Source organism: Diadema antillarum, unplaced genomic scaffold (genome assembly GCF_040938485.1).
Source record: "Diadema antillarum isolate AM-2024a unplaced genomic scaffold, OU_Dant_1.0 scf00000017, whole genome shotgun sequence".
Taxonomy (NCBI): domain Eukaryota; kingdom Metazoa; phylum Echinodermata; class Echinoidea; order Diadematoida; family Diadematidae; genus Diadema; species Diadema antillarum.
Window position 1 is genome coordinate 3,355,335 of NW_027270906.1, and position 22,491 is coordinate 3,377,825.

Below are 22,491 nucleotides of genomic sequence, written 5' to 3' on the forward strand. Positions count from 1 at the left end.
CATGAGATGAATGGAACTGAATGATTGTCGGTCTGCTTTCCTGCACGTAGGAGAAATAAAACCCTTCAATTGCGCAATTAATAATAATAAAATATCTAAGAATATTTTGGATCGTGTCAATTTACGACTGTATTTTTGCTATGTTAATTACCATATCTTTACATTGAGTTCAGTGCTTTTGTGTGCACATAAGGAATAGCCAATTGGAAAGTTATGGAGAACACAGGAAGACCCCCTCATAATGAGCTTGCTTGCAAAGTAGTACTGCATTTAACAAGGTGTATTGTCCTAAATTTTCATTACTGAGATAAGTGCTATCTATTCTAATACATTTATGAGGTAACAGTTATAACAAGGTACAATCGGCAGTCCCGCAGCCTTGCTATAAATTCTCCCCTGTATTTGACAAGTATTTCAGAGGCTGATGGAACCATTTTTGTGTGTATGTGCGAGTATGTGTGTCATCTCAGCTAAAAATCCTATCTTTGTTCTCCAGGTGCTGAAAGAAGCACTGCACACGCTGGAGAAGTTGATCACAAATCACCGGCTGCGTCTTCAGGCAGACAGGGATAGCATCACCACAGATTGGCTGAGTGCCAGATGTCAGGCCATGCATCTCAAAATCAAGTAAGAATCCAGAATCTAGAATAGACTGACTTCTCATGCCTCTTTTACCTAACTTTGGGGAAGCAAATCATTATAAATAGATAAGTGAAATATTTTTGTGCATTCTTTGAGTCTGATTCTGAACCTATTACCCTTTACACAAAATGCATAATTCATGGAAGTGTGAGAAAAGTAAGAAAAATTGTATGCTCTGTTTTCAGTTTGAGAGCAAATCTGCGGGATGTATTTCATTAAGTTGTGCGGTTCACATTGTATGGCCGCCATTACAGTAGCTTTTCTCACCATATTTTGCATCAACATGAGGAACCCAACATGCAGTTATGTCTGTGTTAAAGCATGAATAGTAGCTTGAGTGAGAGAGATAGTTTAACAAAGCAGTTATTTGTTCTAGCGGTGTAAACTAACATATCTTCAATGATATTGTAATCACCTCTCATTGATATATCCCTGTGGAGTTTATCATCCCTGTTAATATTTGTACACTTCCATGCTGCCTTCATAGTTTATGGATCTGCACATTCAAAGTGATGAGCGATCTCATCTCTAAACAAAAGGAGCAAACATTTACATTTGCACTGAGCTGCCTGAACTTTATGTAAATGTGTGAATACAGTTCGTAGTGAGGAGTTAATTTGGCTATCATGGATAGCATGACTGTAAACATGGCTACTGTTTGTCCACTCACTGATGATCAGCAGTCATAAGACTCATCATGCTTTTGCATATCGTGTAATTTGCACGTCATCTAATTCAGCACATTTTGCTATCCCAACAGAGTATTTGAAGCCAAACTTCTCTGCAGCACGTATACACCAGAAGTTGTGAAGGCTCATCAAGTTGCAAGGTAACTTGTTAGTATACAGATGATACACAGGACAGAGTGGATCAGTGAGAATTTGATGCACGAGTTTGACTTTGAAACTGTTTAAACCCACGAGCGCAGCAGTGGGTTTTAGACTGTTCCAAAGTTAAACGAGAGCATCCAATTCTCACTGATCCACGAAATAGGCCTGTGCATCTCAATGGGCCCGTAAATTCTTGAAATACAACCATTTTCCCCATTATGCATCCGGTACACCTATAACACTATGCGTTTGGATTTTACCGGACGCATGGCTCAGTGTGGATCAGTAAAATCGAATGCATGACAATTGACCAATCAGATTGCAGAGATTCTAAAGCCCATTTTATAATTTTTGTTGTTGTTGCACCTATCTTTTAAATGCCCAAGGATTTTTTTCTGTTTAATTCACAACAGCCCCTTTCATATATTCTTTCCATTGATGATAACAATCTTCTACAAGAAGATATTCAGCTTGCAGTGTCGAAGATAAAAGTGGCTTAAATTCTCATCCTGTATGGTGGTATTTTGTTCTGCAAACAGGCAACATCTAGAGGGCGCCATACAGGAGAGAGAGACTGACTGCACAAGGCATGCCCAGGCACTGCGGTCCTATGAGGCGCTGGGCATGGGCTTCGATGAACTCGTGACCGAGTACCAGCAGCTGAGGTCGGCAATCGACAACAAGAGATGGGCACTGCGGGAGCTGAGACAGAGTCTGGCGGAAGAGAACACCGGTGATCTTATGACCCTCAGATAGGCATAGTATCCAGCGCTGAGGTTTTTTTTTTTTGACATCTTTTCGATCAGCGTAACTTGTGCACTTTTAGGGACATGAATAATAGCTGTCGAAACTAGTGACTGCATGATTTTCATCGAGGGAAATCGTTAAGAGTTATTTGACCATTTATGAGATGTGTATCTGAAATATGTAATACACATGATGTAATACATCAAATAACTTGGACAGCATAGCAATGTGGTTGTCTAGACAGGCCCTGTTATGAGGTCACTCTGCTGTGAATAAGAAGAAGTTATGGTGTCCTAGACTGCGATTACGTGCAAATGATGGAAATTCTGGACCAGAAGACTTTGATGTTTTTCAGTACTGAGATTTGAAACCAGTGTTGCAAACCACCCCAGACCATCTCCCTAGTGCTCCGTGGTGATGTATGACGACATTATATTTCCAATACACACTCTACGTGGTGATGTATGACGACATTATATTTCCAATACACACTCTATGTGTCACCTGTTGTAAATACAAGATTGTTAAGTCAAAAATGCTTTGCAAAGCAATTTTCTTTTTATCTGAATTTGTCGATAGGACTGTAAATGTAAGGAAACTCTTATTCACTCCCATTAAGAGATATCTTGAGATATGTAGCTAACTTGCCAATCAAATCTACCAAGCTTTGGATCTGATTATTTCTTGCTTTTAATTTTTCCTCCCTTCACCCTTGTGTCAGTGGAAAGGTTTCTGGAAGGTTGAGCATCCCTTACTGCAGAAATGTAAGCTTGCAAGCCCCCTGGCAATTAATCTGCTGTCTTATATCTGCTGGGCATCCTTGTTGATTTCACATCCTCTCCTTTAGCACGCGACACAACTCACAGCTTCAGGCCAAGAATGTATACATTTTCTTGAACCTTTACTTTGGCTCTTTGCAAGGTGGTTTCATTCACGAGTTTAAAGGGAAGATAAACCCCAAGAGCAATGTGGATTGAGTGAAAGCAGCAACATTAGTAGAACACATCAGTGAAAGTTTGAAGAAAATCGGACAATCGATGCAAAAGTTATGAATTTTTAAAGTTTTGATGTTGGAACCGCTGGGTGAGGAGACTACTAGAGGTTATGACGTATGAGTGGACAACAATACCAAGAAAATATAAAGAAAATTGTGCCAAAGTCCATTTTTCATGAAAATTACAAATTCCATCAACTTGATATTGACATATGTTAAGGGTAGCAATTACTCCCCCTGCTTTCTGAAAGCGGTTGGTCCATTGCTCTTTCATGATTCTAGAAAAGTGAATTTTTGTTGAATTTCCTTTATATTTTCTTTGTATTGTTGTCCACTCATACGTCATATCCTCCAGTAGTCTCCTCACCCAGCGGTTCCAACACCAAAACTTTAAAAATTCATAACTTTTGCATCGATTGTCCGATTTTCCTCAAACTGTCACTGATGTGTTCTACTAATGTTGCTGCTTTCACTCAATCCTCATTGTTCTTTGGGTTTACCTTCCCTTTAAAGTCAATGTCTTGCATGTTCATCACCCATTTTTTGATTCTTGGTGGTAATTTGCTTTGTTGGCTTGTTGAACACGGGCAGCAATGGCTTGTGGGATGTGATGATCTTGAATTTGGGTGCTCCAAGTAGGTACATCTCGAGTCTGTCTTTACCCCAACTGATGGCCAACACATCTTTCTCTGCTTGACTGTATCTCTTCTCAGCGTCTGTCGTGGCTCTGCTGATGAAGTGAACTGGTTGAAGTCCTCTATCAGTCTCTTGGAACAGGGCAGCTGATAAGACTTCATGGAAGCTTGCTTCTGTGCGCAGGATGATTTTCTTTTTGGGTCAAAGTATGTGACTGTATTGTCACATGTAACGCTGTCCTTCAGTTTCACGAAGGCAGTCTGTTTTTTTTTTCCCCCTATTTGTACTTCACATCCTTCTTTGCGAGTTCTCTCAAAGGGGCTGTGAGGGATGCGTAGTGTGGGATGAATTTGGATAAATATCCAATCATGCCCAGGAAGCTCCGCACTGCTTCATTTGACTCTGGTGATGGGCATTCTTTGACAGCCTTCACCTTGTCCTTGGTTGGCTTCAATCAGTTCTTGGTGAAGAGGTACCAATAGAACTCCAACTGCTCTGCTGCAAATTGACACTTCTCCTCGTTGAAGGTGATGTTGAAATCTTTTGTTCTTTCTAGCACCCTCTTCAACATCTCATTGTGTTCTTCTAGTGTCCTGCCCCCGATCAGGATGTCCTCTCTTTGGCTCAGACACGTGGGGATATCGCCAAATGTGCGGTAGATTGTTTCATCAAAGAGATCCTGAGACGATTTGGCTCCGAAGATGAGGCATTTTGGTCTCATGTTTCCCCATGGTGTGCTGAAGGTCGCTATGTCCCTTGAGGATGGGTCAAGGTTGCTATGTCCCTTGGGGATGGGTCAAGGACAAGCTGGTGGTATTCCCGTCTCATATCAAGCATTGAGAAGACCTGGCAATCATGGAACTTGTAGGTGCAGGTGAAATCTTCAACTACTGGTGTTTGCGTGATTCTGCTGTGTTCCATCTGCTTGTTATCCACTCTCAGATCAACACTGGTTCTGATCATGTGTGGTTGTTGTTCATCTTTGGGTGTGCTGTTGAATAGTGAACACCATGTTACTGGTTGGTCCTCAGGCATTGTTTCCAAGATATCCTCTTCCACACACTGGTCTAACTACTGTTTCAATGGTTTTTGAAGGTAGATGGGGACTGCTCATGGTCTTTGTGCTAATGGGGCTGCATCCTCGATCTTGTGCTCAAGGAGTGCTGTAGGAGAGGATGTGAAAGTTGACACCAAATTCTCCCTATCACATATAGCTGATATCAAGCAATATCACCTCACGATACCGACATCTGATCGATCACGTGTCTGTGGCTAGTTGCTGGATGTACTGTCCTGAGCAACCATTGTGTGGCAGGTTATTGCAAGCAAGCTTGCCACATACTCTCATTCAAACCAGCAAGTTTGCTAAATCTTCAGTCAGAGAGTTTTGCTACAATCATGTATTCCTTCTGTGTACAGTGCACTCCCGTTGTAACGAACACGGTTATAACGAAATTCCGGTTACAGCGAAGTAAAAATTAGGGCCGCAACTTTATCCACTCTATGTATTTTCATTGTATATTTGTTCGGTTATAACGAAATTTCAATATAACGAAAGAAAACTGCCGGTCCCAAGGACTTCCTTATAACGGGAGTCCACTGTATGTTTTGTTTTGTGTGTGTTTTTTTTTTTGTTCGAGATGGACCGCTTGATTGCAATTTGCACAGCACTGCACACCTCAGCTATAGAATAAGTGTCTAATAACATTATAATGACGAATAATGCAAGTTGTGATATGCATGCTCAACAATCGCATCTATCATACAGTATTGACTGCAATGACGTGAAACAATTGCATAGACATTATCATGGTGTTAATAAATCTGACATTTATTCAGTCTCTCTTTTATCATGATTTTACTTAGATCTAATCTCAGTGTTTTCGATATATACATAGACTGTACATAGAGTATACACAAATATGTACAAAATAAAATATGTTTGCATATTTCAATTTCTTTGCTTCTTTGTTTTCCTTTGCAGTCTTCTCTTTGTATAATTATATACAATTTTACAATATTGTTTCTCAGTTTATTTGTTGTCTCAGTCTCCAAGGGGCTAATGCTACTCAAACATTTTGTTTTGTTCTTCATAATACACCTGTAGAAAATTGTTCAGTTTTAAAGACGCAATGGCAGTGGTTATGGGACTATGATGTCATCCCAATTCTGTGGTCCCTAAACAACACGTGGCAAGCAATGTTTAGTTTGATAAATTTCCTTTCCAAGTACAATAAAGTCTTCCTGAACGAAAAGAAAAAGCACAACGTGTGATAACTAATCTAGCATTTGAGCAAATACCAATACACAGTACTCTGTTACAATGTTGTCAGCAAAACTATCACATCATATCACTCATCATACATAAAGTCCTAGCAACAATACATTTACATGCATGTTGTTTCACAGCTCCTCTTTCAGATAATGTAGACATTGTCATTGTTTGGGTTTACAGCATAGAGTCAGCTAATGATTTGAATAGGAACATCCAAACACCACAACAGTAACACCACATATGTGTGCATGTACTGCAGTAAACCTAATCATTTCCAAGGAATTCAATAAAGGCTGACAGCAGTATTATTTGCATTTAGATTACAGACAAACACAACGACACAAAGACATGTTTGGTAAGAGCCCATTTGACCAATAACTTTGGCAAGCTGTTAGGTTGAGCTACTGAATAGTAATATTGCTACTTCACGGCATTTGCATATCAAGTTCATGTTTTGCAAAGACACAAGATCACTTAGTTGCATAGCATTGTCTTTGAGTAGAGCAATTCATTGATAGACTCACAGATGTTTGTGGCTCAAATACATAGTACGAAATTCCGGTCGCAACGAAGTAAAAATTTAGGCTCCAACATTATCAGCTCCATGTTCTTTATTGTTTATTTGTTCAGTTATAACAAAATTTCGATATAATGAAAGACAACTGCAGGTCCCGAGCACTTCGTTATATCGGGAATCCACTGTACTGAGCTATTTATATCTCCTGCAAATGGTTCCATTTAAAGGGCAGGATTGATTTTGCATAATTAATCACTGCCATGTCAGGCAAGCCTCAAGCATACCTCAGACATGTGTGGTTATAACAGGAAGTTCTTGAAGTTTGCATACATTGGGAAATTTTCTATTGCTGTAGAGTCGAACATCATAAACATTGCATAGATGTAGAGTGCATAAAAGTATTCACTGCCTATGCATAGTGTATTGCAATTGGGATGAAGGAGGCATGTCACAGAACATTCAGCTGTTACGTCATGCAAATGAAAGCTTCGATTGACGGTCTGCTCTCTGTGTTTGGCGCCCTCACTTGGCCCATTTGCCGTAGCCTGGTCTGATGCCACGGGCATTGATAACGTCCACCAGGACGTTGTGCTTGAACTGGTTCCATTCCCGCTTCTGTTCTTGGTCAATATATTCACTGTGGATCTCAGTCTGCATGGGGTGGAAAGAGAAACGTAAATGTTATATTTGCGCCTTCCATATGACTTCTGATTTTTATGTAAACAAACTCCTTTAGACCTTACAACACCTGTGTACTGTCATAAAAATCTGTTGCTTGTTTGTTTTCAAATTGTGGGGTTGATGAATCAATTCATTGCATTACCTACTTTGAACCAAGCAATAAATGTCTCTTTTAAAACAATACTGTAAATACTACATATTTTGCAAGTACAATATTTGGCAAATGAGTGATTGAAAGAATTATGCAAGCGGTTAGCCATGATTGATAACCCTAGTTAAGGAATTAAGAATATGCCTTTTCCTCTTCAAGAAGCGAAGTAGGTGATTTCTCACCCTTGAGATAATAAGACATTTCATTTGTTATACCCCCGCCAAACGAAGTTTGAAGGGGGTATATAGGAATCAGCGGACGGTCGGTCGGGCGGTCGGGCGGTCGGTCGGGCGGTCGGTCCGTTGCAAATCTTGCGTCGCGAACTACTTCCTCAGTTTTCAACCGATTCCCATAAAACTTGGCACAGATGTGTGCCTTGGGTTGTAGATGTGCAAGTCGTATTTTTTGACAGTATCCAAAAGTACGTTGCCATGGTAACGGCATATTATGGGCAAAAATGGGTACAAATCTTGCGTCGCGAACTCCTCCCACAGTTTTTGATCAATTTTTATGAAATTAGGTACAGATGTTCATCTGAATATGTTAATGTGCAAGACACATATTTCCGCCGTGGCAAAAAGTGCGTTGCCATGGTAACGGCATGTTATTGGTAAAATATAGGGCAAAATGCTTCATGGCAAAACTGCTTCATCAGTGTTCTTCCACTTCTCATGGAATTCATATTGAATGTTTGTCTTAGGATATAGGTCAGCATGACACATTTCTTGACAGTGACAAAAAGTATGTTGCCATGGTAACAGCTCACATACTATGAGCCAAAATGATGGAAAATTTTGTGTTGCAAACTACTTCCTCAGTTTTTGCCTAATTTCCATGAAACTTGGTACAGATGTGTGCCTTTGGTTGTAGATGTGCAAGACGCATTTTTCGACAGTACCCGAAAGTACGTTGCCATGGTAACGGCATATTAATGGCAGAAGATCAAGGAAAGATCTTGCGGATTTAACTGCTTCCTCAGTTTTTTGACCAAAGCTTATGAAATGTTGTTTGGCGGGGGTATAACCAGTCGCTGTAGCGACATTTCTAGTTTAAAATATTTTGGAGTGAAGTTGATTTTAGACAATAAGACCACGTACATACATGGCATATACAATAATTTCCTTGACAGGAAGAAACACTCATTAGCAAAGTGCATGCATTCGGGCTCCTGAAATCAAAATACATGTACGATCAAGGCTTACTGAAATGACACAGTGTAATTATAATTCATTTGCTTTATAGTCACTATGAAAAGTTAACTTGACATATTAAGAACAATTTTTTTTTGGCTGAGATCACTCAAGCTCGAGCTCACAAAGATAATGGGGATAAATTTAATTGATGAATCTCAATTCCCACTTTCTGAGACAGTAGTTGGTAAGGGATGTGAGAAACAATGTTGACATGGCTGATGTGAGAAACTCACCTCTGATAGGGATTCATAGAGAGTCTCATTGGACTGAAGGAGAAGGGATCTGGTCGTCTCATCCAATTCTGTGAGGGAAAAGAAAACATGATTTTTAGATCTTTGTATATTGCAACTATACCACCCTGCCATTAAAGTGAACACAGTTATAATGAAATTTCATTGCAACCAAGTAAAACTTCAAGTGTCAAAATCATTCTAACATCTTCATATACTTTATTTGTTCAGCTGTAACAAAATTTCAATACTGTAAAAGTGGAAATTTTGGTGGTGTTTAAGTTTTTGCACATTTCGCGCAGCCAGAAACTAGCGCGAAAATACAAGCATGCGAATTATTTTGCTTGCCATATGTTCCAGTAGTTGATGTCTTGATTCCGCAGGATCAAAAACCCGCGAAACTCTTCTTACCCAGCTGAGCGCAACAGTATCCACTTTTACGGTATAACAAAAGAAAACTGCTGGTCCCAAGAACTTTGTTATTATGGGAGTCACTTGTATCTCCTTCTCCATACTTATCATCACCAGATATTGGCATCGTGAAAGTAGAAATAATAAGGGAATGTCCCAAACAAGATATCCCAATAGTAATAATGGATGAGAACTGAGAAGGGGCAGTCAACATTACTTCCTTGCAATACCTTTATATCTTTTGCTCGAGAAAGGAAGGGAAAGAGTGAATGCCTTGCAGTTGCAGATGACATGATGGTAGAGGAGAATTTCATCAGTGGAATGTTGACTCACCATTTATCTTTTCCAATGAGATGACACCTAGCTCCACAGTGGTTGCCGTGACAATGGAGGAATTGATGGGCTCATTCCTTAGGATGCTGATCTCCCCGAAGGACTCTGCCTTAGAGAGTTCCCCCATCACAACCTGTTTGTGTCTCTTTTCCTGGAACATCATGACAAATATTTTAGAACAGTATTAGTATCTCCAAATTTAATCAAATGTTCCTGTTCTCTCCACACATGTGACATTAAGTTTTATTTGAGCCAAAGTTGTAAAGGGAGTGTGATGTGATGTTAACTTCTTATCTCTTAATGATTTCAATGAGATACAAACATATGAAACATTGATACAATCCTTTTAAGTGTATGAAAATCTCTTACTTCACTAAACCATCAAATGCGATCAAGAGAGCCAAAATATCTCTAAATCTGTTTAGCACTGAAATATTCTGAGTCCAGATATGCCCTTGAATGTCATAAATGAATTGTACCTGCACAATTCGACTCTACATTTTTCATTCAAAATAGATTGATGTGTGTGTGTTGTGTTCATGCGACAGGAACTACAGTGCACTCCCGTTACAACGAACACGGTTATAACGAAATTTCGTTATTACGAAGTAAAACTTCTGGTCCCAAAATTATCACCATTAAAGTCTATGGTACAAAATTCGCTTATAACGAACACGGTTATAGCGAAATTTTCGTTATAACGAAGTCTTTTCCGTGCACCACTGACAAAGAAAAACAAAAGAAATGTGCTCCGTTATAACGAACTGAGGATCGCTTTCGAAAATACTAGTACGTAGCAGAACAAGCATTTATAGTGTGTGTTCGCTTGGTGTGTCACGCATTTTCCGAGGGGAACTTGCGTTATTGTAATACAATAATCTGATATTGAATAACTATTTGTTTTACTGTTAATATAGCTTTCCAGTGTATGACGAGTATTCAACAAACAGAATATCATATATGCTTGGCTTCCTTGTTTTGTTATATATTGTATTGTTCGGTTATAACGAAATTTCGTTATAACGAAAGTAAACTGCCGGTCCAGAGCATTTCGTTATAACGGGAGTGCACTGTATAGAGATATCAAAGAGATAGAAGGAGAAAGGAAGGAGGAGGAGAAGACAGTGATGATGATATTACTGCAGCTGACTCACCTCCTTTCCATTCGGTAGGAGATGTTTGACCTCTACATGTCTGAGGACATGACACTGGCCGGACTTCACAAAGCCCATGAATGGACACAGGTAGCCCTCACTGACCAACACTGATGCAGAAACAATGATAAATACATGGGAAATACACAAGGGACATCATTATCGTCACATTGCAACAACAGTTCTTTCCACATACATAATTTCTTGTTGAATGCATTTTTAAGATACGGCATGCAATGCTATATTGAAAGATACTGCATGTCCATTGAATGCTATGTATGATATTGTACTCAGAGACCACAGTTTCACTGATGTGCTGCATTTCCATGACGGCCTCTATTCAAGACAATGTTCTAATTATGGTATGGTCTCCTTAACCTTGTGTATACTGCTGTTTCAGAGTGCCTCCACTACTGTGTGCAATAAGTTAGCCTTTGGCTGCAATGGAGTTAATCTTAGTGTTTGAGAAAACAGGATGTTTGCACTATACTGCAAGTGTTAACAAGAAATCTTTATCGACATTGACTATTAAACCGTATCACATGCAATACAGTTGAACCACAACATGTTTCAATTGGCTTTTGATAAACTCTCAAATCAAAATAGAACAGCAGAAATCAAACAAACAGAATTGTAGAGGGATCATCAAAGTTATGAGAATGTGAACATATTTTCATAAAACAAGGACAGTACATTTTCCTCAGCCTACTGAAGTCAACATGAATGATATGAAGGAATTGCACAAAGGGGTAAAGCAAGAATTATGCAATATTGCTGAAAATCTGAGACAGTGATCCCGTGTGGCTTAAAGGGGAAATCAAGTCCAATTATGAGTTAGTCTGATAAGAAAGAGTAAAATATTACGAGTTCAACATTAAAGTTTTGATTGAAATCAGGTGAAAAATAAGGAAGTTATGACACTTTGAAGTTTGGCTAATTTTTAAGGAAACAGTTCTTGAACGGTCAATATGAATAAATGGCAGTGTGAGCATGTCATCCCCTCACAACTTGCCATATATTATAATTTGTACCGGTACATAAAATTTTGAAATTTCCAGTTTTTCATTCAAAAGTAAATATGCCCGAGGCTCAAATCCTGATATTTCTAACTGATCACTATTCTGAAGTTATTCAACCAGGAATAACATCATGTTTCAGACTACAATGACAGAAACATTGAATTTTCGTCATTTTTTTTACACGATCGATGGAAAATTGTGAGGTTATGACATGGTCAGCTCACTCATGTGCATATATGCATATCCACTGTACAAGAACTGTTTTGCAGAAATTATCAAAACTTCAAAATTTCATAACTTCCTTATTTTTCATCCGATTTCAGTCAAGTTTTTATCGATCTCGTAAGATTTTACTCTTATTTTATTAAACTAACTTATCTTTTAACTGGATTTCCCCTTTAATCCTCCTGCTTCAAATACCTGTGTTTTCTGGGAAGCTGGTCCATTCGAGGAGCTGGGCCAGTCTGTGAAGGGACTGTCTGGGCCAGAGCTGGTAAGCCCTGCAGGACTGGATCAGGTTGATCTTCTCTGAGTTCTCCTGCTCTTGGATTTGCTGGGAGAGAGAAAAGTTTGAGGAAATGATGTGACACATCATCTGTTTGTCTCTTACAAGACACACTATTCCTGCTATTACTGAAGTACATATTGTATTACTTTTTGTTTCACTACACACACACACTCACACACACACACACACACACACTCACATAATCTATATGTCTAATGTATATAAATATATAAATATATAAATATACAAGTATATAACTATATATATATAGATATATGGATATATAAATATATAAATATACAAATATATATAAAAGTAAGAATATAAATATACAAGCATCTGTTTGCTGTACATGCTCAAAAAGACATCACTACTTCTGCAAGTGTTAAATCTAACCACCCCAGTTATGACACTCTAAATTGAAAGAAGTGACATAAATCTAAATTTTTATACATATGCTAACAATAAATTCCAGTATTTCATGTATCTTCTGATTGCTTGCTATGCTTATCATACAATCAAATTTTTCCATCATCCTCATGTGAATCTGGCCTATGTTTGGAAATACAGCTAATATATTCAGAATGTTGAAGTTCGAACAGGACAAAATAAAGTGTAGGAGTTGGTGGACCTACCTCTGTGATCCGCTTGAAATCATTGCTGGATATCTTAAGAAATTCTGCCGGAACTGAGGCAACTGTCACTGTAAGAACTCTGCAAGGAATTACATGGATGCAACAAAATGGCATAACTAATCGGAAATTAAAATATGCAATAGAATGAAAGGGATATATCAGAAACCATTCAGCTGGCAGTTACTAGTAGTTGAGATCTTTATTTTTACAACCCACGAGTCCTTGGCTTTTCACTGATAATCAATACAAATTCAGACTTTTAATCCATTGATGGAGCTACATTGAACACAATGACATCAAAGCGAGAAAAAGAGTACCTGGATTATATAGAGCAAATTCCAAGTTATGCATGCATGTTAATTTAATTTTGGTCTGTATTTATTCAAAATATGGTTGCAAGCACATACAAGACAAGGGTAGTACCACTTTACAACATTAATTCCTGTACAAATATACAAGGTGATCCATCATGTTAGACAAACACAGTCACAAATTATATTTGGGAATGAGGTACAATAAGCTGTATAAACATGCTGCCCATCAGAGGACTTACTTGCTATTTGCTTCAGGACCATCAAGTCGTTCCAGGGTTCCAAAGCAGTCCCCAACATTGAGCTGCACATGAATATTGTTTGCAGAAGAAAAGACAACAGTGATTGATTGTGTACACTGTTTTGGTTTTCAAGCACAGAATATTCCAGGAAACTAACATCAGCTGTTTGTGGGGACAAATGAATTGTGGATATTCCTGATATGTGGATAGCACAGAAGACTATGAAGTCATACAAATTTGTATTGCAACGAAGTTTTTTGGCCCTTTCAAAGGTGTAGAGAAAGTACAAAGTTTTAATGCATACATTCAGTTGTATACTAAGCATAGAGTTTTGTAAGATGTTTGGCCTTTGAGTACATGGACATATTTTAGACAAACAAGAACTTTGTGCAGTAAGACTCCAGGTCCTTGTAAGAAGAATTTGACTTTTGTATAAATGTCAATAGATATGGAACACTTGAGGACAACAAACATGCTGCTTATTTGGCAGAAAACAGATATAAACAGCCATTTAGTTGCTGAAGAGATACGCTGTGCTGAGAGCCATGTCCAAATACAGCTGAAGGGGCTGTCATTCGTACCTAGATTACACAGCTTACAACATGAAAGAGCAAATTATAATATGACTTTGTCAAGACACTTATCTTTTGCAGGCAGTCAGCAAGGATGTGCTTTTGGGAGTTATGTTTTAAACAGACATTACAAGGGATTGCAATATTCACCTCTGGGAATCCTTCTCTGCTCTGAGTAGGATCTGTGATCAACAGGGGTACCTTGCCCGCCCCTCGGAATCTCACCCAGGGTCTTGTTTCTGGCACCACACTCCCTTTGAGAACGATGTAAAATCCGCTGTTGGCAAAAACTACGAGAAAAGGAAGAAAAATGAAAATCAGTCAATAGACATCTGGGCCCCATTTCATAAAAGATGTTAGGATAGCAACTCTTCCTGGAATGGCAACCTCCAATAGCAACAGCCAATCAGGAAGCTGAATTCTTGTTGTTTCCATGGCAATTGCCATTCCAGCAAGAGTTGCTGTCACATCATCTTTTTATGAAATGAAGCCCTGGACCCCTCTTGTCATGCAGTAGAAATAATCACACATCTGCCAAAATTGCATCTAAGACACGGGGGCATAGTCATCAGATTCAAAGCTGTTACGTAGTCATGAAATAGTAGAATGTAGACTCTGTGACACAAAATGCATCGTAGAACTTCACAATTTTGTGGCAACCTGACAAACACTTTTAATGTTCGCCTGAACAATGTCAGCCCCTCACTAAAAACAAACTTTGCTCAGAAGTTTTCAATAACATTATACTTCTTAATTCTCAACTTGCTCCTTGCCATTGTCAGGTTATCATTCTTGCACTGTTTCTGCTGGCCATTACTTACTAGCAATTGTTAACTTAAAATTCTGAACAAACTTGGTTTCTCTTTTGATTGATGATATTTAAAGAAAGTAATATTTATTTTCATCAAAGACTCACCAACCGTTTCTTTGCCAATGCATCTGGCTATAATTTACTAAGCTTTTTGATAAGCTATCACTGAAATAATTTCCCTGAAAAAGATGTCCACACAATGTAAGGAAGACTTGGGAGCAATATGACAGTTGATGGAACACAACTGATGATACAATATTGGTGCAAAGGATTTCCAATGGTGCATGCTTCCTATCTCTTATCTGGGCTAATTGGCAAGGAGAACATTGGAACATGGTAGATATTGGACTCGCTTGCACATGAGGCCTTCTTGCACAGAAGGGGTGTTGCATTTTGTGCAGCAATCAGAGAGTAAAGGCCACTGCACACTATACAACTTGGTCATACGATTGACCAACTTTGGATCTGAAATAAATCAGAATAGCCTCAGAATAAACACGCTTGTTTATTTCAGATCAAAAGTCAGTCATTTGTGAGACCAAAAGTCATATATTGTGCAGTTGCCTTTAAAAACACAGTGAGAAAGAAATAGAGAAAGTTAGAGAAAGAGAGGGAGAGAGAGGGAGGGATAGACATATATTTTTCTGTGACACTTGTCATATTACCTGTGTATCCTTCATCCCTCCATACATCCAGAGTGACAAGTGTGCTCAGCTCTTTTAGCTCTGTGTTTGTCAGCTGTTTGGACAGCTCCGTAAATGACTTCAGGTGTGAGAAGACCACATCGTTTTCTTCAGCCTTGCGCTCATATGGCCTGCCAAGTATCACAACACACAGAGAGAGAGAGAGAGAGAGAGAGAGAGAAACATCATGTATAAAGCAATCATCCTTCACAAGTACTTGAAGAAAGGGACATATATGGAAAGGCTTTAGGTTGTTTGTTTCCAAACAACACAAGTGCTGTGCTCATCTAGAACAAGTCTAGTACATCTTGTATTGGCATCATGCTACATACTTCCTATGTTGAGATATACACACAGAAAATATGAATAATGGAATGAAAACTTTCTCAGCATATGTTGCTTCTGTTGCAAACTGTCTCAGTAATATATATTTCTTCTCAATTATCAAACATCTAGGCTGTTGCATAAGAGCACATTAATCCATGTTTCATGACAGGTAAATATGGTAATGCAATATTCTACATTTCTCATATATCACTAACATCAATGACTGACATTAGTTTGACAATTGATGTACATGTCTACACATATATTTGCCGTAAATCATGAGTGCCATATATCCCAATAAGACTGGATAATTGACTTCAGGTGCCCGTTTTGTAACAAAGTCTGCAATTACAACTTGCCTGTGATTATCGTAAACTTATCGATGATATCAAGAAGATTTCAAATAATTCCATATCTCTTTAGAATTGGCCAAAGAGAGAGAGAGAGAGACTGAACTTACAACTTCTTGAGGATTGTCCTAAGATCCTTGATCCTGTTGGCCTGGATGATGACAGGATCCACAATCTTACGCTCCTTGTGTAGCTTAGCCATGTGCTCCCTGATGTCATGGCTGATTGAGTCCTCAACCTCCTCCTCCTCCTTGGGATGCTTCTTCTTCTTACTCCTCACCACTGTGGGTCCTGACGAACCTTTGGAATAACAAAGATCATAAAATCCTCCATTATGCCATATCACAGTAATAAAACTTCTTTAAGTAATACTGTAAAAGTGGAAATGTTTGCGGTGTTGAAATTTTCACGCATTTCGCACAACCAGAAGCTAGCGCGAAAATAAAAGCACGCAAATATTTTTGCGTGCCATATGTTCCAGTAGTTGATGTCTTGATTCCACGTAATTGAAAACACGCGAAACTCTTCTTACCCGGCCACGCGCGAAAAATTAGTCGTGTGAAAATATCCACTTTTGCAGTAATGTTACATGACAACCATCATCATCATAATAATGATGATAATGATTGAGGGTATTTGTAATATCCCTTACCACGCTGTCTGAGTGCTCAAAGGGCAGGAGAAATTCCTCTCTCAGCATAAACAGAAAAGAAATAAAAGCACAAAAAGGAAGAGACAAAGAAAAGTTAAGTTACTCATTAATCATATTAATGCTAAGAGAATAGAATATGATACTGATGATATAGCCTTATGTATCCAGAGTAGCTTGTGCAATATTTGCACTGCTCTCCCAGCAGGCTTTGCTGTCATTGTTACCCCAGTGTTACCTGGTAACCATGATCACACATGGGTTAAGCTGGATATTGTGAATAAAATGATGATCATAGGATGCTTGCACTGGGCAGGATTCAAAGCCAGATCTGATTAGCTGGATCAGGATTAGCAGGTTCTCCTGATTACAAATCCAGAGTCTCATCCACCATTTCGTTCTAGTCCTTCTATCAATCAAATTCCCTTGACTTAATTGATAAATTTGCAATTCTTTGATTTGAATATCTTACACAAAACTACAAACTTGCATCACTTTCCCCAAATTAAAGCCTGAAATATCAATGACAAGTACATCAAAAAATGTCTTGGTTTTTCACATCCCTAACTTTTCACAAACAATCAGCTCACGATTATTCAAGGTGAATTGCTCATTGTCGAGTATTGACCACCTTCTGTGCATGAATGAATGAATTGTTTACTTGAAGTGCAGCTATGCCACTCTGGTTGCTATGGCTACTGTTGCTATGACTACTATTCCTCACCTGCTGGTGCATGGCCCTTGGATGTTGTTTTCTCCTCTTTGCCAACAGTGCCTCCTGCCTTGGGTTTCTTGCTGACAAACATATCCTTGTAGTTGGCCATGAAAGTTCTGTGTGCCTCCTCAGAGCTCTGTCCTCCCTCAATGCTATGTTAAATAAATTAGCAGTCAACAAGAATAGAATTTGATGCTTCAAAGAAATTTTCTTCATATAAACTACATACATTTTAGTAACTTGAATCTTGGTCAGTAAGATTCATATCTTTACACACCAGTACAAATAACATCAATTACAGAATGGACCAGCACTGAGCAGGAAATATTTCATGTCTGTTTCTTAGCTTCATTTATGTCATTTATGTCTGATACCACTTCCTTAGTTCTACAACCTAACTGCATGACTACCTGCAGGACGCACTTCTAACTATCAAAAAGTGGACTTCAGCCGAGTTAAAATCAGTGCATGCTCGTAACACAAATATAATCATGCCAGCCTAAACACTAGCTGTGCAGAAAGAACATTACATTCTTTGCAAATTGATTATTTTTGCTCAGATAAGTGGAGAATGCATTGCTTTATTGCAAAAAAAAAAGTATTGATATTCAAGGGCACCACAAATAATCATTTTGTATTTTGCAAACTTACATAACAACCACTATGTCACAAAACTGTAACTATTATCATCATGACAAAATGGCCCTTCATGAAAATCAAGCTGCAGAAGTAAATTTTACTGATATCTTCTAGTGCAAAAACACATCTTGACATTTGTTTGGGGGGAAAAAAAACATGCTGTTTACAGAATATTTTACAAGTTGCATGTCCTACCTTGACCGCAGGCCATCTAACTCACACAGCCAATTGAGTTTCTCATAGTCTACCACTGGAGCATCGGTGTCTGTAGTAACTGTAATGAAAAGGGTAAAAAGACACAATATGGATTACAGTTAATTCTTGAAAGCCTTTTGTTCTATGCGAAAAAAATATGGTTAAACAAAAAAATTGAAAGAAGATTGTTTGCATGGTATACAGCACAAAGGCATTACAACCAAACCTTCAGTTTTGTTTTACAACTTCTGCATCCAAGAATCTCAATTGTAACACTAGCACCAAATAAACATTGTCAATATACAATCATATCAGATATTGAATTCTTCGAAACAAGATTTCTTAGGATGGGCATTATTTATCCATTTGGCGCTCTTCCTCATTTTCTGCTATCATTGTTGATGTTGTTGTTGTTCCGTTGTTATTCTTGATTTTAAACGTACAGACCATTAAGTTGGGAATATTCACAAGTCACACTGCTAGTGACTTTCACACTAGACTAGTCTACCATCTCTATCTCAAAAGAAGGAGAACATCCATCTCGCCTATCCACCTCCGTACAAAAAGCCCTGCATACAGTCCGAAGGGTTCTCCGGAGGTCGCCTTCTACAAGTTCTATTCCAATTGCCACAAACAAAAACTGTAACAAATGCTCATTCATACCAAGAAGTATTATCACAGATTGGAACGCACTACCACTGTACCAGCACCACCGACAGTCACTGACATTAAACAAACAAGGATTCTTTCAAAACAGCAACCCTCCACTCTGAGGCCTATCAACGTGTACATCCAAGTCTCAAGAGCAAAGCAACTAGCTTCTAACTTCTCTCTCCACGCTACCAACATCTGCGCACCCCTTGTCTGGATGGCCTCTGCACACAGGGGTGTTGGACAGTAACAAAGAAGAAGAAGACTTGGCCTTGGCCCTTGTTCGCGTTGCCTTGTGACTTCAAGAACGGCCTTAACTGGTACTAACACAAACATTTACGCCTGGGACTGTACATTTTCGCAGAATGGCAAGATAGGACACTGTCCTAAACAGTAAGCTCTCAACAAACCTTCGTGACGTGTTTTTTGTCGATCTCGTTTACTCCACACGGCATCTCCTTTATCCTTTGGAACCAAAGCCATGTCGATCTAACAGAAAATTACTGAAATATTGCTGTGTAACTGGATTCTACCGTCTTCTCTTTACAACCTGCGGCGATGCGGCAGTAGCGCAGCGTTCTTAGCAACGTAGGCGCTAGTCTGACTTGCAGACTCACTATGAACTCTTTGTATGTATTTTTCAATACAACAGTGTATGAAAAAGACGATGATCAGCATGCCAATGTAGCTTCCCTACCAGTGATACAAATTTTATGTATGAGTGGCGGATCCGGGGGGGGGGGGGGATGTACCGGGTTAGTGCCCCTTCTTTATTTTTTTGTTAAAGCAAAAGAAATAAAGGGGAAAAAATCGAGGGGGGGGGGGGGGGGAGTGCGCCTCCCCTTTACGAAATTCGTGGATCCGCCCCTGTGTATTGCATGTTTTCAGAGCGGGAGAAGAGAGTTCTTTAATATTCTTTGATCCCTTTAAGAAAAAAAATTATCCCAGTATAGTTTCGAATAAGGGTTGCAACAAGGGGTTATTAGTATCAAGTATCGTACAGAATTTTATTCATCCTACAGTGTATTTTGGTTAAAGAAACGTTAAACTAGTAACAAACGATCAGTTTCTTGTGAATTAATTGCTTAAAGGTCAAAACAAAACAAAACAAAAAACAAACTGTCCTCTTGAGAATGACACCTTTATAAATGGAAGTGAAATGGTCTGTAAAAAGTCGAAGACGAGAGAGGAGGACCAAAAGAAAAGAAAAGAAGACCAAAAGGCAGCATATTCAAATTAAAGATTCCTGCGTCAGTTGTTTTTATTTGCAACTGATTGACAAATTGCCCTTTGACGATCTATGTGAACATTATTTTTTTTATTTTTTTATTTTTTTATCAAGCCTCTTACTTCAAAACACTGAATGGCAATTATTTTCAGGGTCGATGAAGGGCAATTTGTCAATTGGTTGCAAGTATGACCATCTACATCCCCTTGACAATTCAACTTATAGTGGGTACATGATCGATCAACAAAAGTTGAACATTTTGCGAACCTACAGAGATGCTAAGTGATATTAACCAGAGAAGAAACAAGTTCGTCCATACAGAAGAAAAACGTGTGGTATGGTAGTATTGGTGGAAATGAGGCTTGAGCTTTTAAAATTTTGCGAGATAGTGTCCCACTATATAAGAAACCACTTATGAAATGCTACAGAGGAGTGACATTCTAGGAGGAATTCAAAGTTCATTTGATTAAAAAATGGTTTTGAAATGGGTGCAACAATAGGCCTATCCCAAAACTAAAGCAATGCGATCCTAATAAAAGTTGGGTCCCATCTTTTATTAGGATCGTTTTATATTGGATATCTCAGCCATTTCAAAACCATTTTTTTTTAAATCAAATAGACACCTAAACATTGAATTCTTCTTGGAATTGGATGCTCTTTTATATATTTCATAAGAGGTTTCTCATTATCTCACAAAAAAGTTAGAAATCTGAAACCAGTTCTCAACCAAAACTCAACTATCCCTTTTAATGCATAGGTCTGCTCTCAGTATTCAATGTCTCTCGAAAAAGTGATAACCTCTGCTGAAAAAAAAAAAAATAATAATAATAATCATGCTATATATATAGTCGGAACGCGTCGAATGATCGAAATTTGTTTACTATAATTTATACCCCTGCCGTTATAACACCAAAAACTAAAAACATGAGTCACAAACTACAAAGTATTGTATCGACGCTCAAAGAAAAAAGAAGTAATGACAGATATAGGCTACTACAGTATTAGTAAGAGTGACTCGATTTGAATCTTATGTATTTATAATACCTAGTAGTTTCTAAAGTTTGAACTCGGGATTCAACCAAAGAGATTTTGCAACCGAAAGTAGTGTTCCAACAACGCATAAAGAGTATGTGCGCCACCTTCCGGTGAGTTGATGTTGTGCGGTCATACCACGAAAGACAGTCTAGCACCGTGTGCGCCCGTACCCTGCAGCACCGCCGCCCGCATCCACACGTGCGATTGGCCGTACGCTGACACTAAACAGGACCTGCTACAATGAACGCTCAGTACACAATCTAGATCAACGAAGACAACAGGCTGCTGTTATTCCTGATTTGGATCTCCTTGCCATCTGGAAGCAACTATTTTTCTTCTTTACGTTGACACCATTGTCACAATATGGCTACCATCTTGAGAGTACGCCGCAAGCGATCGTGTGAACCGAGTGAGGCCCTGATATTTTCGTGCAAGAAAGCTCGTTTGGGAGATGGTGGCAGTGGTGGCAAGGCCAAGGGCTCCCAAGGCGCAGCCGGAGCTTCCGGGGGCAGCGCCGCTGGTAGCTCCGGTGAGGTGAAAACTGTGTTCAAGTTCGCAGGCACCGTAGCAAAGAAGGTAATTGTGTCCTTTGTTATGATCATTTTCCCAATATAGGCCATGCATGGTTCGCCTCAATTACCAGTATTTGTGATGTGTTTTCAAGGCATAGTAATTGTCCAGTCTATAATATGTCTAGTGTCGATACAGCGCAAGATTTTCAAGAGGAAGCATGCATACTGATGAGTGATGACGGCCCAAAACCACTATTTCGGCACAATTGGACAATCGCAAAACGCGAAAATCAAAGTTTTTAGAATAGGTTTCATTTTTATACCAATCCATGACACAAATATTCTTGTTTGTAGTTGAAAAATATGAACACACAATCTTGCTTTATTTTTGTGGTGTGATAATTTCTTTCATAGGGCGTAGATTTCATCATGTAACATACGTTACCAATGTCATTCTATTTCAAATGCTTTAAGATTGGTGACTACAGTCTATGATTGAGATAATTATGCGTCAGATGTGAAGCATACCATCGGCTGCCATGTTTGTAAATGCTGCCTGCAGATGGGAAGGATGGCAAATGACCTGTATGCTATACTGAACACAGCATGTCCTAT

General features: G+C 38.8%; 3 protein-coding genes across 3 annotated transcripts in view; 2 read left to right on the top strand and 1 right to left on the bottom strand.

The window, feature by feature from the left end:
- LOC139726552 (HAUS augmin-like complex subunit 4) overlaps positions 1-2,342 on the top strand; it is a 29,606-nt gene extending 27,264 nt beyond the window's left edge. The window contains exons 7-9 of the mRNA XM_071637546.1: positions 497-627; positions 1,403-1,471; positions 2,012-2,342. Of these exons, the coding sequence (XP_071493647.1) occupies positions 497-627; positions 1,403-1,471; positions 2,012-2,228 (417 nt within the window). The 3' untranslated portion in view covers positions 2,229-2,342. The remainder of the gene's footprint in view (positions 1-496; positions 628-1,402; positions 1,472-2,011) is intronic.
- A 4,433-nt stretch (positions 2,343-6,775) lies between these two features.
- Positions 6,776-19,644, bottom strand: LOC139726561 (cyclic nucleotide-binding domain-containing protein 1-like). The gene is made up of 13 exons (XM_071637555.1): positions 19,512-19,644; positions 18,451-18,529; positions 17,626-17,768; positions 16,363-16,552; positions 15,558-15,706; positions 14,232-14,371; positions 13,510-13,571; positions 12,957-13,035; positions 12,234-12,366; positions 10,795-10,904; positions 9,641-9,791; positions 8,900-8,967; positions 6,776-7,292 (listed from the first exon to the last, which is right to left on the bottom strand). Exons 1-13 carry the CDS (start codon positions 19,582-19,584, stop codon positions 7,164-7,166), a joined length of 1,506 nt encoding a protein of 501 aa, XP_071493656.1. The 5' UTR covers positions 19,585-19,644; the 3' UTR covers positions 6,776-7,163.
- A 1,924-nt stretch (positions 19,645-21,568) lies between these two features.
- Positions 21,569-22,491, top strand: part of LOC139726571 (probable RNA polymerase II nuclear localization protein SLC7A6OS) — a 70,630-nt gene continuing 69,707 nt past the window's right edge. Inside the window, exon 1 of the mRNA XM_071637564.1 lies at positions 21,569-21,940. Within this exon, the coding sequence (XP_071493665.1) occupies positions 21,728-21,940 (213 nt within the window). The 5' untranslated portion in view covers positions 21,569-21,727. The remainder of the gene's footprint in view (positions 21,941-22,491) is intronic.